The sequence below is a fragment of the Notechis scutatus genome, chromosome 2 (assembly GCF_049901735.1).
Source record: "Notechis scutatus isolate UNSWTSFEM ecotype Mainland chromosome 2, rNotScu1.2, whole genome shotgun sequence".
Classification (NCBI taxonomy): domain Eukaryota; kingdom Metazoa; phylum Chordata; class Lepidosauria; order Squamata; family Elapidae; genus Notechis; species Notechis scutatus.
Window position 1 is genome coordinate 10,173,501 of NC_142010.1, and position 18,374 is coordinate 10,191,874.

General features: G+C 45.0%; 3 protein-coding genes across 6 annotated transcripts in view; 2 read left to right on the top strand and 1 right to left on the bottom strand.

The window, feature by feature from the left end:
* LOC113426396 (zinc finger protein 232-like) overlaps positions 1-4,780 on the bottom strand; it is a 7,904-nt gene extending 3,124 nt beyond the window's left edge. Inside the window, exons 1-2 of one of the 4 annotated variants that reach the window (XM_026688751.2) lie at positions 4,616-4,780; positions 1,668-2,515 (exon numbers count right to left, since the gene is read on the bottom strand). In XM_026688751.2, coding sequence (XP_026544536.2) covers positions 1,668-2,345 — 678 coding nt within the window. In that variant the 5' untranslated portion in view covers positions 2,346-2,515; positions 4,616-4,780. Of the gene's footprint in view, positions 1-1,667; positions 2,516-4,611 lie in introns of all 4 variants that reach the window. The other 3 variants (XM_087953116.1, XM_087953115.1, XM_087953117.1) reach the window with 3 other exon arrangements.
* Positions 4,781-4,792: 12 nt separating this feature from the next.
* Positions 4,793-18,374, top strand: part of LOC113432319 (uncharacterized) — a 46,464-nt gene continuing 32,882 nt past the window's right edge. The window contains 1 exon segment of the mRNA XM_087952901.1: positions 4,793-5,003. Within this exon segment, the coding sequence (XP_087809027.1) occupies positions 4,849-5,003 (155 nt within the window). The 5' untranslated portion in view covers positions 4,793-4,848.
* LOC148131736 (uncharacterized) lies at positions 8,399-10,875 on the top strand. Its single transcript, XM_087952941.1, is given in 2 exon segments — positions 8,399-8,900; positions 8,903-10,875. Coding segments are annotated over 2 exon segments (1,959 nt in total). The 5' UTR covers positions 8,399-8,413; the 3' UTR covers positions 10,375-10,875.

An 18,374-nucleotide genomic window follows, 5' to 3' on the forward strand; every position in this document is an offset into this window, starting at 1 on the left:
GTTGTTTTTATCATTTTAATCTTTTAAATCCTAACTTATTATTGTAATGTTTAATTTTATTGATTAAAGTGTATACCACCCTTCCCTGAGGGCGATGAGCAATTAGGAAGAATGGAGAAAGAAGAAAGAAAGAAAGAAAGAAAGAAAGAAAGAAAGAAAGAAAGAAAGAAAGAAGAAAACAGGAGGGAGGGAGAGAAGAAGGAAGGAAAGGAGGAAGGAAGAAAACAAAGAGAAAGAGGGGAAAGAAAAGAAAAACAAAGAAAGAAAAAAAGCAGAAAGAATGAGAAAGAAAGAAAGAGAGAAGAGAAGGGGTGAAAAGAAAGGAAGAAAAATAAGAAAGGAAGGAAGAAAAGAAAGAAAGAAAGAAAAGAAAGAAAGAAAGAAAGAAAGAAAGAAAGAAAGAAAGAAAGAAAGAAAGAAAGAAAAAGACAAAGGAAGAAAGAAGAAAGAAAGAGAGAGAAGGAAGGAGAGGGAAAGAGAGAAGGAAAAAAAAAGAAAGAAAGAAAGAAAGAAAGAAAGAAAGAAAGAAAGAAAGAAAGAAAGAAAGAAAGAAAGAGAAAGAAAGAAAGAAAGAAAGAAAGAAAAAAGAAGAAAACAGGAGGGAGGGAGAGAAGAAGGAAGGAAAGGAGGAAGGAAGAAAACAAAGACAGAAAGAGGGGAAAGAAAGAAAAACAAAGAAAGAAAGGTGAAAGAATGAAAGAAGAAAGAAGAGAGAGAGAAGGAAGGGCGGCGGGAAAAGAAAGGAAGAAAAATAAGAAAGGAAGAAAAATAAGAAAGAAAGAAAGAAAGAAAGAAAGAAAGAAAGAAAGAAAGAAAGAAAGAAAGAAAGAAAGAAAGGAGAAAGAAAAGAGAGAGAAGGAAGGACGGAGGGAAAAGAAAGAAAAAAATAAGAAAGAAAGAAAGAAAGAAAGAAAGAAAGAAAGAAAGAAAGAAAGAAAGAAAGAAAGAAAGAAAGAAAGAAAGAAAGAAAGAAAGAAAGAAAGAAAGAAAGAAAGAAAGAAAGAAAGAAAGAGAGAGAGAAGGAAGAGCGGCGGGAAAAGGAAGAAAAATAAGAAAGAAAGACAAAGAAAGGAGAAAGAAAAAAGGAGAGAGAAGGAAGGACGGAGGGAAAAGAAAGAAAGAAAGAAAGAAAGAAAGACACAGAAAGAAAGACATAGAAAGAAAGGAGAAAGTAGAAAGAGAGAGAGAAGGACGGCGGGAAAAGAAAGAAAGAAAGAAAGAGAGAGAGAGAGAGAGAGAGAGAGAGGGAGACATAAGGTTCTGTCTTCCTAAGACAGGGGTGTCAAACTCAATTTCATTGAAGGCCACATCAGGGTTATGTTTGACCTCAGAGGGCCAGGCGGGTGGGAGGGGCATGGTGGGCATTTGACACAGGCACAAGATGTACTTTTTCCCGTCTTTCTTTCCACAGTCCTCCCCGGCCTCCAGAAGCACTCCGCCGGCCCAAAAAGGGTCGCCCGAGGGGTGGGGGAGCAGGGTGGAGATGGGACAAATGCCTTCTACAGCACCCTGCTGGCCAAAACGTTTTCGGCCTAGATGGCCTCACTGCAGCATTTTGCGAGCCAAAACGGGCCCCATGTGGCCTGTTATTCAGCCAGCAGAGTGCTGCTGGAGGTCGGGAAGGCTGCAAGCCTCTGGTATAAAAACACACACACACAGGGCCTTACCTGTTGTTCCCATCTCAAAGACTCTCGCTGCATCCAGAGGAAATCCTCGGCCAGGGCCACCGCGTGGGCGCAGCACGCAGGGCCTCTCTCCCGCACCCAGCTCTGGATCTCCGGAGGCAGGACGGTCAGGAACTGCTCCAGGATCAGCAGCTCCAGGATCTGCTCCTTGGAGTGCCTCTCCACCTTCAGCCACTGACGGCACAGCGCCTGGAGCCGGTTGTAAACCCCGCGCGGCCCCTCAGCCTCCTGGTAGCGGAAACGGCGGAAGTGCTGCCTTCGTTTCTCCCGGCTCAGGGCGTCCCGGTGCAAGATGGCGGCTTTCACCTTCCCGTAATCCTGCCGGTCTCGAGCCCCCAGGTTACCGAAAGCTTGTTCGGCTTCTCCGCGGAGGGCAGGCAGAAGCCGGGCGACCCACTCTTTCCGGGGCCACCGACAGGCCTCAGCTACTTGTTCGAAGGAGGCCAGGAAACCCTTGGGGTCGTCCCACGGGGTGGGCTCCTCTGGGCTCTGGCTGCCCCCCCAGCTGGGGTGCCGAGAGCCTGCGGTTGTTGAGATCAAGTCTTGCCAATGTTGGGGTAACTCTGCGTCCATCTGTAGCGTCTCCCTTCCCAGTTTCTTGGGGGAAAATCCCCACACGTGTTTTGCCTGGACCTCACTCAAGGCGTTCAGTGCTGCCATCACCTTCTCCCTTCTTTCTCTTCTCCTAAATGCAGAAAGGGGAAGCTTGCAAACACAGGTCAATCTGTGGATTTGTCCCAGGAAACTTTTTTTCTTTTCCCCCAAACTGGCTCGTTGGTCAGAGAAGTAATTGGGATTTTTTTTTCCCCAAAAAAAGGTTGATGTTTTTCCTACGGGACAGAGAAGGTAGGAGAAACGGAACAATCCAACAGTTAGCTTTTGATCATCATTTCATCATCGGAGTTGGAAGGGATTTGGGAGGTCTTCTAATCCAACCTTCCCTGTTCCAGCAAGAGTCCCTATATTCAATATTTTCTGAGTGCCCAGGCAGATCGGTCCTCTGTCCCAAAAGCAAACAAATCCTTGCATATAAAAAGCTAACCTGTCAAGGGTCAGGGGAATGTATCCTTAGAGATGAGAATATGGGCACCATGGACAAGCACGATGGGTAGTGATTTCTGGGAGGAGTCCACATAGCTTAAATTTCCCAAGGTTGAAAAACACTGTTAGAAACCCAGCTGCCAGGTTCTTCAAGGGTGGAAGCTGCCTAGGGAACTCAGAACTAACCTCTTTCTTTTTCTCTCTTTTTTCCTTCTTTTTCTCTCTTTCTTTCTCTCTCTTTCTTCCTTCTTTTTCCTTCTCTCTTTCCTTCTCCCTTTCTTTCCTTCTTTCTCTCTTACTTTTTCCTCTCTCTCTCTCTTTCTTTCCTTCCTTTTCTCTTTCTTTCCTTTTTCTCTTCCTTCTTTTTCTCTCTCTCCTTTCTCTCTCTCTTACTTTTTCTCTTTCCTTCTTTCTCTCTTTCTTTTTTACTTTTTCTTTCTCTCTCTTTCTTTCCTTCTTTTTCTTTCTCTTTCCTTCTTTCTCTCTTTCCTTCTTTTTCTCTTTCTTTCTTTCTTTCTTTCCTTCTTTTTCTCTTTCTTTCCTTCTTTTACTCTCTCTCCTTTCTCTCTCTCTTTCTTACTTTTTCTCTCTTTCTCTCTTTCCTTCTTTCTCTCTTTTCTTACTTTTTCTTTTTCTCCCTTTCTTTCCTTTTTCTTTCTCTCTTCCTTTCCTTCTTTCTCTCTCTCTCTTACTTTTTCTCTCTCTTCTTTTCTTTCTCTCTCTTTCCTTCTTTCTCTCTCTCTTTCTTACTTTTTCTTCTTTCCTTCTTTTTCTCTTTCTCTCTTTCTTTTCTTCTTTCTCTTTCTCTCTTTCCTTTTTCTCTTTCTCTCTTTCTTTTCTTCTTTCTCTCTCTCTCTCCTTCTTTTTCTCTCTTTCTCTCTCTCTTTCTTACATTTTCTCTTTTTTTCCTCTCTCTCAGCCCAAACTAACTTTTGTGTGTGTGTGTATGTCAGGGGGGCAAATGGAAGGAGGAAGTGCTACAACTGCCATCCTTAACTACTGTTCAAAAAGCAATACAGGTGGTCCTTGACTTACAACCACAACTGAGCCCCCCAAATGCCTGTTGTTGAGCGAGGCATTCGTTAAAACGAGCGTCGCCCCGTTTTTACAACTTTGCCTGCTGCCGTTGTTCAAGGGAATCGCTGCTATTCTTAAGTTAGTAAACCAAAGCCGTTCAGTGAATCTCGTTTCTCCCCACCGACTTTGCTCGTCGGAAGGTGGCAAATGCTGATGATCCCATGACCCCTGGGGACACTGCAAACCGTCATCAAGACGAGTCGGTTGCCTGGCATCGGAATTTGGATCCCGTGACTCTGGGGAAATGCCGCAGGGGGTGGGTGGGTCATGAAAAAAAGGCCGTAAGTCACTTTTTCCAGTGGCTTTGAACGGTCACTGAACAAACTGTCGTAAATCGAGGACTACCTCTGTTCCTGGGGGTGGGTGGATGGGTTGCAACTCTTCTGCAAACCTTTGGTACCAACCACAGATCCCGATGACCCAAGGATCCAACCCAGAGGCCACTTCCTTAACCCTCACCCCAAGAAAAGTTTAACAGCCGCCCCCCACCAAAAAAAAAAAAAAAAATCCCAGACCAAACTTGGATACAAACTCCTGCATTGCCCACCAATTCGGCCCTTCCGAAGTGCAAACGGGACAGGGGGAGAGGGGTCGTCGACCCGACCCGGGTTGGGTTCAGCGGTCGTGGGAACCCGCCCCAAACTAGGAAGGCGGCAGCTTGGAAAGAGACGCCAAACTCCCTCCTGCTGACCCCAGCTCTGGGATACAGCCTCACCCATCATCCCCGGCCGGCTAAGACGGCTGGGGATGACAGTTGCTGGAGTCCTTGCCCCTCTTGCGAAAGGCTTATCCTCCCCCTTCAAAAGACTCGCCTTCGCCTCTCCGCCCGGCCGGGAAAGAGGCGCCTCTCGCCCAGCGCCCTCCGAGGGTGAGAAGCGGCGCTATCCGGACCCCGAAACTGCAGAAGCTCCCGGGGGAAGGAGAGGAAGGAGGGGCTAGAGCGTCTCCCCCCCTCCTAGGAAGGAAACGAAGCCGGAAAAGGCGGGCAGAAGCCTCCGTGGGGCCTCTCTGGGAAGCTCCTCTCGTTCTCCCTCTCCACCCCTGTATGGGAGGTGAATTTCGGGGACTTTTTGTTGCCCTTTTTCCAAGTTGCGGCATTTTGGGGCGGCTGTGCGGATTCTCGCTGTCCGGCAAGGCTGCTCCTCGGCCCCGCTCCGGGCAGGCGGGGCTCCTGCTCTCCCTCGGGCCGCCAGGAGGACGGTAGCCCCGAGTCCCCCCTCGGTGCCAGGAGGGTCCCAGGTGGATGCGGGGCTGGACGGGGAGCCTCTGGGCAAAGTGGGGGGAGCCACGCCCCACGGAGGGCAAAGGGGGCTTTTCCTTGAAGGGTTTTTGGGGGGGTGATTATTGTGTGAATGAACGAAATACCCGCCTTCTCTCTTCAGTTGGGGGTGGAGGGTTTTGTTTGGGGGGGAGGTTCAAATTGCTTGAATTGAGTTGAATGTTCTCTCAACGGAGAAAAAAAAAATCCACTTTCTTTCGGCTTCATCTCTATGAAGAATGGCTATTCTTGGCTTTTATTTTAGTATTTTAATTTTAATTATGTAAGGTCTGGCATCTCGCTTATAAGCCAAAAATAAACCAAAACGAAGACTTAAAACGGAGGCTTGCAAATCAAAGAAAGCAGACTTTCTATTTGATCCAAGTTACAAGAGCTGGGTAAGAATTTCTAAAAATTCCTAGCCCAGAACAAGAGACCTGAGAGAAAAATTCTTCAAAATACAGAAAGATGTCCTCTCCGTCTTATACAGGCAAAAGTTTTTGTTCTTAGTGCTCTAATTACCTTGTAAAACTCCAATCATGTAATCTAACTAAGATTTACATCTTCCTGCCCCAGGCCGATTCTTTTAGCTGTGTATACTTTATTTATTTATTGATTTGATTTGATTTGTCAATCGCTTACAAGATAATAGGTATAAGTATATACATAGTTATGAATACATGAAATGGGTACATATAAGAAAAATAAAAGAAACAACAAGACAGGGATGGTAGACACGTTGGTGCGCTTGTGCACGTCCCCTACAATCCTCTTAGGAAAGGGGTGAGGTCAATAGTAGACAGTCTAAGGTTAAAATTTTGGGGGTTTGGGGAAGAAACCACAGAGTCAGGTAGAGTATTCCAGACGTTGACCACTCTGTTGCGGAAATCCTATTTCCTGCAATCAAGTTTGGTGCGGTTAACCTTGAGTTTGTATCTATTGTTTACTCTTGTACTGTTATGGTTGAAGCTGAAGTATTCATTGACAGGTAAGTCATTGCAATGTATGATTTTATATACCATGCTTAAATCAGACCGAAGACGGCGTAATTCAAGGTTTTCTAGGTCTAGAATTTCAAGTCTGGTGGCATAAGGTATTCTGCAACGAGTAGAGGAGTGGAGAACTCTTCTTGTGAAATATTTCTGGACTTTCTCAACTGTGCTAATATCAGATATGTAATGTGGGTTCCAGACTGATGAGCTGTTTTTGAGTATTGGTCTAGCAAATGTTTTGTATGCTCTAGTTAGTAGTGTGATATTACCAGAGAAAAAGCTACGTAGGATTAGGTTAACAACTCTTAATGCCTTTTTGGCTATGTAGTTACAGTGGGCTCTAGCACTTAGATCATTAGAGATGAGTACTCCAAGATCCTTGACAAAGTTTGGATCCTCATCAAGGTCTTGACTATTCAGCCTGTATTTTATTTTCTGATTTCTTTTTTGCCAATATGTAAGTCAGAGCATTTATTTGTTGAGATTTGAAGTTGCCATTTGTTTGACCATTCTGATACATAGTCAAGGTCTTTTTGAACGGTAGCGGTATTGTCTGTGGTATTGAACAGCTTTACATCATCAGCTAAGAGAACGCAGTTGCTCTTAGTATGATCACAGAGGTCATTTATGTAGAGTATGAAGAAAGTTGGTCCTAGAACACTGCCTTGGGGGACACCACTATTGACAGGTACAGAATTTGATAGGACGCTCCCAATTTTGACCATTTGTTGTCTGTTTGACAGGAATGCTTTTATCCAGTTATGCAGTTGTCCAGAGATACCATAAGTTTTTAGTTTTAGGAGTAGTTTGTCGTGTACCACTGAATCAAAGGCTTTACAGAAGTCTATGTAAATTTATTCGATAATGTTGCCAACCTATATAGGCTATGAGTTTTTTTTTAAAAAAGCTGGTATCAGTCTTTAGCCCAGAAATTACATATCCCTCATCTAAACCATGATTATTTGAACCATGATTTCTGGTACTTAAGCCCTTGGTGAAGTGATTCCAGCGGTTTGGTAGATGCAACACTTGAAACCAAAAGAAAATGGTTGAACATAAATTTCAAAATGTGACCTGGTAGGATGATCTGGTGGAAATGTTGGTCAAATATGCCATCAGCCTCCCCTTTCAGGAGATGGGGGGGGGTCTCACTTGACCACCAACATGAGCCATTGCTGGCCCCGATGGATATATTTGCATCCTCCCATTTATACGCGCGCACACGCACACACACACATGGCAACTTTAAAACTTGTGGATTTCAATGCCCAGAATTCCTCAGCCAGCCATGCTTCTGGGGGGTTGAAGTTTGTCTCACGTCATGTAGCATACTGCCCTCCCCTCCCACGGAAAAGAAAAAGACAGGGATCATCTCCAGTTCAGGCAGGCAAATGGGGGCCAACAAGGACTCTGTCAGCCATCCTTCTCATCATGCTAAGATAAGGGAAGGAGAGGCCAGCCCCACAGGGAGTGTTGAGGTAATTCCCCATTAGGAGAATGAGCGCATACAGGGAGACGTATTTGAGAGTAGTGTTTGAATAATACACACACAGAACACAGATACACTGTACAGTAAATGTAGGTTTTTACTTCCAGAAACATTAAGCAAAGTCCAAAATAGGCAGTCCAAAGTCATTTACAGGTAAATCAGTCAGTTTTTCAATCCAGTGATAATTCAGTAACAAAGTCCAGTGTCAAAAAAAAAAGCAGTTCAGTATCAGACTTACATCAAATCCAGAAATATCAGTCAATTAGGAAAAATGGAGCAACGGCAATACTTTCCAACAGAAGGAAACAGAGATACACTCACACTCTCTTCTGAGACTCAGACTAAAACTAAAAGAACCCAGGTTTCTGGCTCCATCTTATGGCCGTTTGAGAAACCACACCCAACTACAGTTTTGCATTTTCTTAAAGATACAGTTTTAAAATGTCTATCCTGGTTTATGTATTTCTAACCCAAATACCTGTTAGGTGACTTGTATTCCTAACAGGGAGGATCCCAGCATTGCTTTGATTCTGGGGGGAGAAAATGATACCTTTGAAGAGGGTCCACCAGGGTTCATAAAGAGGGTCTTCCAGCTATTGTTTGGGCTGTTTAGAGAGCCGAAGAAAATAAATCTGTCTCCTTCACTTCTTTTTTCTTCATCCTGCAGGTGCCACCAGGAGAATCTTTGGACAAAGTTCTGCTTGCAGGATCCAATCCGGATCAGTCACCGGGACCAGAGGTTTCATCTTCCAAGCATATGGACTCGTGCTGGAGTCCATCCTCCTGCCCATGCTCCAACTTTTTGGCCAAAGTTCTGTTCGTTAGAGTTTCCTTGGATAGAAAGCCCTGGAAGTGAGCAGCCCCGGAACCAATGCAGGGGGTGGAAGACTTTGGCCAAAGGTCCCTTCAGAGAAATTATGGGAGATTCTCTAAGTGCTCCGAGTGCGGGAAATCCTTTGCTCACCGGTCCCTCCTTTTGATCCACCGGAAGCTGCACACGGGGAGTGGATCCCACCTGTGTTTTCTTTGTGGAAGCTCCTTTCCTGGAGTCTGGAGCTTTGCCAAACATCTCCGGAGCCACCCTGGAGTGAAGCCTTACAAATGCGGAGGGTGCGGGGAGAGTTTTGCTAAAGGCTTGGACCTTGGAGCCCATCAGCGAATCCACCAGGGAAGAAAGAGATCTCAGGAATCTTGGAGGCGCTGGGTAAGATTTCCTGGGAGACGGCATCTTTCTAGGCCTCCGAACAGCCCGACTGAAGAGAAGCCCTGCAAGTGTGAGCAATGTGGGCTCTGCTTTCCTCAAGCCTCACAGCTGCTTAAACATCAGCAAATCCACACCAGAGAGAAAACTTATCAATGTTGGAGTGTGGGAAATCTTTCCGTAATAAACAATTGTTTAGAGAGCATGAGAACATTCACACAAGAAAGAGTCCTTACAAATGCTTAGAGTGTGGAAAATGTTTCACTCAGAATTCATCTCTTTGGAAACATAATAAAATACACAAAAAGGAGGAAAGCAAAATTTGTCCAGAATGTGGAAAAGGTTTTTCCAGCAAATCATGCTTGCAGCGACATCAGAGACTTCACACCGGAGAAAGACCCTATCAGTGCCCAGAATGTGAGAAAAGATTTGTGGATTCTTCTGAACTTTGGAGGCACCAAAGGAGGCACAGGGGAGAAAAACTATATAAATGTAAGTCACAAACTGGAGAAAGACCCCATCAGTGCCTAGAATGTGGAAAAAGTTTTTCCAGGAAATCTTGCTTGCTGCAACATCAAACAATTCACACCGGAGAAAGACCCCATGAATGCCCAGAATGTGGGAGATGTTTTGGCAGAAAGTCAACCCTAATTCAACATCGGAGACGTCACTCTGGGGAAAGACCCTACAATTGCCCAGAATGTGAGAAAAGATTTGTCAATTCTTCTGAACTTCGGAAACACCAAAGGACGCATTGGGGAGAAAAACTCTATAAATGTAAGGATTGTGATAAATGTTTTTTTGAAAAGTCAAATCTTTCTGAACATCAAAGTATCCATACAGGGGTGAAGCCCTATATGTGCATTGAGTGTGGAAGATTTTTCCGTACAATACAAATCCTCAGAAGTCATGAGAATGTTCACAGAGGGGAAAAAAAGTTCAAATGTTTAGACTGTGGGAGAACATTTGCTTATTCATCATCCTTTAGAATTCATTGCCAAGCCCATATGGGTGAGAAACTCCATAAATGCTCAGTGTGTGAGAAATCGTTTACTCGGAAAAATACACTTTGGAAGCATCAGAGAAGCCACTTAGAGAAGCAATATAAATGTCCAGAGTGCGAGAAATCTTTTCATTGCAAATATTATCTTAGAAAACATGTGAGGCTTCACAAAGGAGAGAAGCCCTTCAAGCGTGTGCAGAAAAATATAAAGTGTCCAGAATGTGGGAAGTGTTTTGGTCAAAAGTCACAAGTAATTCGACATCAGAGAATTCACACCGGAGAAACACCCCATCAGTGCCCAGAATGTGGGAGATGTTTTGGGTACAAGTCAAGTCTACTTCGACATGAGAAACTTCACACTGGAAACAGACCCTATCAATGCCCAGAATGTGAGAAAACCTTTCTGGTGCCTGCTGAACTTCGGAGGCATCAGAAGAAGCATATAGGGGAGAAGCCCTTTAAATGTGGGGAGTGTGAGAAAAGTTTTCTCACAGCACCACTGCTTCGGGTTCATCAAAGAATCCACACGGGGGAGAAGCCGTACAAATGTGTGGAGTGTGGGAAATGTTTTTCTCAAAAAAGATACCTTGGAAAGCATCAAAAGATCCATACACGAGTGAAGCCATAGAGGTGCATAAAATGCGGTAGAGTTTTGCTCAAAAGCGAGACATCAGAAAACTGGCATGGGAAAAGCCCTAATAGGCCCTGTTGATAGAACAGTTTTTCATAGTTGTTCAATCCTTAGAAATCATATAAGAGTTCATAAAGGGGGAGGGGGGGTTGTATTAGAAACTCTCAGCATTTTCTTATCAACTGTCCCTTAAAAATCACACTCTAATCCAGATAGGAATGATGCACTTTAAATGTTTGAAGTGTGATTTATGGTTTGCTTGGAAAAATACTCTCTCAGCACCAGTGAATTCTTACCAGAGAGAAACTTTTGTCAGGGCTTAAAATATGGCAGAGATTTTTATCTGATCATCAAATCTTCAGGTGCGCATGAAAAATCCACACAGGAGGAAAATCTTACAGGTGTATAACATGAGAATATTTTTCCTTGCCCATTGGAACTTCTTGCCTCCTGGAGATTGTCCATTAAAATTGCCTCCTTTAAATTTTCTTTGCCAAATTAAATTTTGTTATTGTTAAGCCTGGATTCCCCAACGGGTGTTAAGGAAAATAAACAGAATGTACAGCGAAGTCAGATAGGAAGACAGGTAAATGTGTGAGATAAGTTTTCTAGTTAACACGCAGTAAAAATACAGATACGCTTGTGCTATCAAAAATATAGTTTATTCCATTTAAGAATTATAGCATAGTCAAATATAACGGTCCATTAGTCATATATCAATTTCAGTCAAGTCTTGTCGGGGATACTCTATTTGCAAAGTCCGTGTTTAATAGCCAATGTCAGTACACTTACAATAAATCAGTCCAATCTTATCTTCTCTCCGTTGAGAAAAATCAACACTCCTACAAGAACGCAGTCATCAATCCATCCAGTAATTAGGGATCAGTAAGCCAGAGAGAGAGAGAGCTGCAATTGCCTCGCTTCTGATATAGTGCTTTTACAACCACACCCTTAATTACATTCCTGCAGTTAAAGTTACACACACTTTAACTAACAAACCATGATACCTTATTTATTATTTTTTTTACCCAAACCAGTTAGGGTAAACAATGTTATCCCTAACAGTTATATTTTTTTTAAAGTTTTAATGCTGAGATGTGAAAATCTGATATGAGTGTGAATATCTAATATATAATGTGAAATTGTCTGGAAGTGTATGAAGACTCCTGCCTTGGGCAGGGAAGGTAGGACTAGAAGACTACAGCTCTTGTTATTCTGTTGTAGGTCCCTTCTAGCCCAATGGTTTCTATGGATTTAGAAAGAAAAAGGGACATGGATGAAAAACAAAAGTGCTGACAAAATAGGGGGAAAGCTAAGGCTTCTGCTAAAACCTTGCAAGCCACCAAAAGTCTCTCTTTAGTTGGGCAGGATTAACAAATCCGGGAAATAAATAGAAACATCGGATACGTATCCTAAAGCAGGGGTCGCCAACCTTTTGGAACTCAGGGACCAGGAAACTCATACTTTTAAATCCTGAGGACCACTAATATGAATTTTTTTTTAAAGGATAATATATTTAATATTATTTTTTTATATTAAATATAAATTACTATTTAAAAAATTAATGTTGTAATATATAAATATGTTATGTCTCACTTTTCTTCTTTCCAAAAAAGATGAAAGAGTTCAAACTCAAACAAACACAGGCAGGCAAGATGACTCGGTCTTTACAGAGTTAATCTTTTATACTGATAATGTCCTTGGCAGTCCAACACACTCTGCCTGCCACGTCCGCAATGATAACAAGAAAAAACTACTCATTGAAGATTCCAAAGCACACCACAAAAAACAGTCACAACGAAACCTGGAAGAGAAGTAAAACTTTGTCCCGTACAAAGTTTCCAGAGAAAACACACCCACTTTTATCCCCTGTGGGGTGTGTCTCAATGACTCAGCTCACTTTCTGACCCTCCCACGCCTCCTACGTTGCAGCTCACATTTCTTCCTACGACGCTGCCTAGGATCAAGCCAACATTCGTCCACTTGACTCCCTGTCAGGGGCCGCTCCGATATGCCCTCCTTCTCCTGATTAATCTCAGGCTGTTCCTCTCGGTTGTCTGCTGAAACCTGAGGCATTATCAGGGAGGAAGGCATTGCCAGAGAGGAAGGTCCTGGGGAGGAAGGCATTCCCAGTTCCTCCTCCTCATCTTCCGAGTCCTCTTCCTCTAACAGCACAGGCTCAGGAATCGAGCCACAACATAAATATATATAAATATATATTTTTAAATATAAAAATGCTTATTTAATTATAAGAAAAAATATAACAAAAAAGCAGAGCCTCCCCCTCAATCTGGTCTCCTGTCATTTCATATCTCCCTCAAGTCAGAGGAAACCTCTCCCTCCTTTACCAGGTGTGGCTGCCTGGAGTTGGGGTAGGGAAGGAGGGCCAGGCTGGAAGCCTCCACCCACCTTGAAGCCTCCCCCCCACCCCGGGTTTTTAACACCTGGCTTCCTTCTCCACTACGGCCTCCTCCTCCTCCTCCTCCTCCTCCTCCAGCACCTCCTTCTCGGGGTAGGGCGATTACGAACTAATCGAGCAGCTACACTGATACCCCAGCTGCTCTCTTTCCTATTGTAAGACATGGCATCTGGAGAAAGGAGTTGGCAGCTACTACTTGGCGGTCCCGCGGGTGAGGCGAAGTCATCCCGGTCCCAGTTAAGACAGACCAGGCACAAATCCAGTGTCCAAGCCACGAGGGGTCGGGAAGAGCAGGGGGCGCGGGCGGGCACAGTTCAGCACAGCGGGCAACCTCCACTCTGGAGTCTGACGAGCCACGTGCTGAAAACAAGATGGCTGTCGGGAAGTTGGGGCAACGGGTGATACTGGTGGTGGATGGACTCATACGCGCGGGAGATCGCGGCCTAGGCCTGTCCTGGGTGGGGGTAGGGAGAAAGGAACCTCTGGTGTTACCTCTTGCCTCCGTGCATCGAGGAGGTTGAGTGGCTGCCAGCGATGCCCTCAGGGGAAGATGTTGCAAGGGGGAGACTCAACCCACCGCTTCAGGAGTTTCTCTTCTTCCTTGCCAGAAGCACTCACACGTAAAGAGCTCACTGCCCCACTGACGCCTAACAAGCCGCCTCCTTCCCACTGAGCGTGTGAGCCTTTCTGGTGAGGAGGAAGAGGAGGTCAAGCCTCCCGCTCACAACATCTTCACCTGAGGGCAGCTGCTTCCTGCAGCGCAGGAGGTCCACACTCTTCCCGCTGTTGCTCGGCCCCATCGATGCGCTGAGGCAGGTATCAGTAGCCATGACACAGGTTTGCTAGGGAGTCTGCAGGATTGCCCCACCTCTCCACCTCAGCATGCTGTGGCCCACCAAAATTTTCTCATGGCCCACCAGTCAGCAACAACTTTCCTAGAGCCCAACAAAAGCCCGGAGGTAAGAAGGACTTTGCTGATAATTTTGTGATGATTTTAAAAGGCCTTTTGGAAGAGATCAAAATATTATTGGAAACATTAACGGATTTTTAGTGCATTAGCTGGTTTTAAAACCAACAGCTAAAAGAGGGTTTTTAAATGGGAAGGGTATGGCTTTTTTATGGCTCACCTTCGACAATAGAAAAAATAGGCAATGCCCAAAAATGACTTCGTGGGTTTCAGCACAAGAAGCATTTTATGGAAAAGAAAGAGGAGACCGCAGTAAATGGATAAAGTGTCATATCCTGATGTCTTTCCCTTTTTGTCTCATTTCTTTGAACCGCTTTTCCCCATCAGTTTGTCAATGCAGCTAGTGGACTCAAGCAACGGTTCATTTAGTGACCGTTTGAAGTTACACTGGCACTGAAAGTAGTGACTGATGACCATGTCTCAGCATCCCCAAGGTCACGTGATCCAAATTCAGCTGCTTGACCACTGATTCACATTTGTGACGGTTGCAGTGTTCCAGGGCCACCTGATCTCCTTTTGCGCCTTTTTGACAAGCAAAGAGGGGAGCCAGATTCACTTAACAGCCATGTGACTATCTCAACAACCGCAGTGATTCACTTAACAACTGTGGCAAGAAAGGTCGTAAAATGGGGAAAATTCACTTAACAGGTGTTTCACTTAACACTGGAAATTTTGAGCTCAATGGTGGTCATAAATAGAGGACTACCCATAGATGATAAGTTGAGAGCTCTTAGAAGAGGAAGGTGGAGACTACAAGGAATGTGGAGATGTTTTGTTGAAAAGTCACACCTAATGGGACACCAGAGACTTCACACCGGAGTCAGACCTTATCCATGTCCAGAATGTGAGAAAAGATTTGTGGAGTTTGCTGAACTGTGGAGACACCAGAAGGGGCACCCAGGAAAGAGGCCCTATGAATGTGGGGAGTGTGGGAAAAGTTTTGCTGAAATAAAAACCTTTAGAAATCATCAAAAGGTCCCTAGAGGAATAAAGCTATAGAGATGCATAGAGTACAATAAAGTTTTGCTCCAAAGGGAGACATCAGAAAAACCACATGGGAAAAGCTCCAGTTTTGCCCTGATGGTGGAACAGTTTTTCATAGTGGATCAATGCCTGGAAGTCATATAAAAGGTTGTAAGCTTTGTTAGATTTTAGAAAAACATAAAGTACAAGAAAACAAAGGAGAAAGAACTGGGGGAAAAGGTTAGGAGTAGGGAGGGAAAATTGGAGAGTGCAGACAAAAAGGGGAAAAAGCTATAGAGCAGGGGTGGGCAAACTTTTTGGCTCGGGGGCCGCATTGACTTTTAAAATTTGACAGACGGGCCGGGTCAGCACAAGATACGATACATATAAAAACTGCATTTGTTAACAGTTCCCCTTTTCAAAGCGAGGGGAGGAAAGAGTTTTGTTTTTAAGCGGGAGAGATGCCTGCCGTACTGGGGTAGGAAAAATAACTATTTTTTTCTCCGAGACATCCTCCAAAACTCAAGTTTGGCGTCATAGTTAAATTTGCACAACATAGATAGATAGATAGATAGATAGATAGATAGATAGATAGATAGACAGACAGATTCTTCCCCTACAAATAAACGACTGTGTGTGTGTATGTGTGTATGTGTGTATGAATGTACCCCTCAGCTTACAAAAGTTGGCCACTTATAAGATAAAAATAAATAAATGCCCACCCCCAAAACATAACTCCTCCGGTGCCCACGGATAAACTGTGAACCACCAATTAGTAGCAGGGCTGACCCTTCCTCTTGAACCAATGTCTAATTGGGGGAGCAGACCCGCCTTCAGTCTCTTATGAAACTGCTGGCTAACCCTGCAAACCGCTTGCCGAGGTGTGTGTGTGGGGAGGCTTTCGCTTGCCTTTCCCCCCACCCACCCAGCGCCCATTCCGCTGCCGCTTTTGCCATTAAACCACGAGTCCTCCCGGGCGCTTGGGAAGCCCGCCGGCAGGAAACATCTGCGCGCCTCTCCCAGGACCTGCCCGCTCCGCCCAGCCTCCCCTCCCGGCTTACCTTGAAGGCCACGGGAGGGTCTTGTTGCATCTCCAGTGGGAAAGCAGCACCAAGCACAAGAAGTTGGGGCTGTCGGGCCTCACCAGTTCTCCCGGATGATCGGCCAGGACGTCCACCACCGAACACACCTCGGTCTGGCTGCGAGGTCCCGGGACCGTGCGCTGAGGGCGCCGCTGTTCTCTCCCATCTTACCGCAGGGGAAGGCCATGGAGGGAGGTGTGAGCGCCTGCTGGTGCTCGGGTCTACGGAATACGATCACAACAGCGGGCGTTAGGGGAGGAAGGAGGCGGCGGCAGAGCTGCTGCTGCTGGCAGAGATTAGAATAAACAAACAGTCACAAACTATGTTTATCATTATAAACATGCACCAAGAGCATCCCGCGCCTCCTCTCGGCTCGGCAGCTTCTCTCCCCGCTGGCGGACTGCGACGAGACCTCAATAGGTTTCAGCTCTCTTCGCCGCCGGCTCCTGCCCCGTTTCCTGCTCTGCCTGACAAACCCGCCAGGCGCCCTACTTGCTCTCCACCACCCGCTCCGCCTCAACCACCTCCTCTCAACGCGTCTGAAAGCAGCCAAAAAGTGGCCGCGGTTACATACGGATTCAATCTTCGGCGGGCCACATAAAAAAGACCAACGGGCCGGATGTGGCCCGCGGGCCGTAGTTTGCCCACCCCTGCTATAGAGAAAAAGGTAAAATCCTAAGTATCAATAACTCTTTGAATTAGAATAAACAAACAGTCACAAACTATGTTTAAATTCCTTTTGTGTCCAATCACACTTGGACAAAAAGAATTTTTAACCATAAAAACTAAGGTTTAAATTTCATTTATTTCAATTACAAGCAAAAATAAGAGTAGATTCCAAGTAGAAGGAAATGTAGACAAAGTTTTCTTTAATCAAATCAGTCAACTTCCCATTCATTCTTCCATTCTGGGTATATGTGAGTCCGGGGGCGGGGGAGTCAAGCAGTGTAACCCAATGTCCAGTTATCATCAGCTGGACAAAAAACTCTCCCAAGACAGTTATAAACTGAAGAAATTCAGTCCGAACCCAAAGTACATATAAATTATAAATAAAAACCAACACAAACCATGCTGCAGCAATTAACAAGACAGGGCAGGATAAGGAATTGCAGACTTCAAAAGATCACGAAACACACAGTTGGGGGGGACGCCAGAACTTGACAATAAGACTTGACAAACAAAAATAATTCACGCTTTGCTTCCAGCAAGGTGCTGTGTACAAACACCCTCTTTATCCTGTTTTCCCAGCTGCAGCTAATGAAGGGAATCAGGGCCCTTTTCTCCCCTGTAACCCCCATAACTCATGTTGCTCCCTTCTCCGTTCTGTCCTGCGTGCCCTAGGATGAAGAGGGGGTGGCCCTGGCTCTTCCCCTGAATGCCCAGCCGGACTGTGTCCTTCCCCAGTTTCTTCCACGGCCACCAGAGCCACACTCCCACTCCCTGTCAGCTGCTCGATCTCCCCCTTGGAATCAGATTCCAACATGACAGATACAATAAAAGGTAATGAAGACTTTTAAAAAAAACATATTTGAAGTGCCTTATAGAAGGGATACAAAACACCTTTGTGAGTCTTCGCACGGAGAATAAAGGTGAAGTCGAGAGAGCAACTGCAGAGCCATTTACTGTTTCATAACTTTCACATGCAGAGCTAAGAGAAAGATTTAAAATAGGCAAAATGACGGTTGGAATTGAACAACAGGCTGTCAGAGAAACTGAAACTATGTGCAAATGATGGGCATGTCATTTACTTGCTTATCCATCATCATCTCAGTGGTGTTCTTCAAAATTAATGTTCAGACTGCCACTCTTTCTATCCTTGCCTTGTCCAACTTTCTCTTCCGTAGAACGTCACAGCGAATAGCAGGGCTCCCATCATTCCGACTTTAAGATTCTGTCCCTCCAGCCTATTATCAATAAAGTAAGAATTCTAGAAGTCCACAGGGTTTTCTTTCCTGATTCAGCCTCTCTTGAAGTCCTGATATCCATCTTGACCCCAATATCATTTTTTTCTTTCCAAAACAGGAAAGGCAAAGTCACATTAAAATTAGGTTCTACCCCTGGGGTTTCTTTGCAACCCTCCAAGCGTTTTCCAACTATTTATTCGCAAACTCCTTTAAACATTCCACACTGGGCTGAAGTTCATCTTTGGGGTTTTGTACGTTTTGCATGACGATACAAAAAAGACGTTGAGCCTAGTAAGGATGCAGAGAAGAGCAACAAAGAGGATGAGAGGGCCGGAGGCTACAACATCCAGAGGAAAGGTTGCAGGAACTGGGTATGTTAAGTCGAAGGAAGAGAAGGACTGGGAGTGACAGGATTTGAGGAGCTGTCACCAAGAAGAGGGGGACGAAGTAATTGTCACAACGTCTTGCCTCCAAAAGTTGGGAGTGCTCCATCCCTGGAGGGTTTGAAGAAGAGACTAGACAGTCACTTCTCTGCAATGGGAGGGTCTCTTGGTTGGGCTAGAAGTCCTCCAAGCTCCCTTCCGACTCTCTGATTCTCTACCTCTGCTCACTTCTGGCTTGGAAACCCACCAGATCCCCCCAGTCAGCAAACCACGATGAAA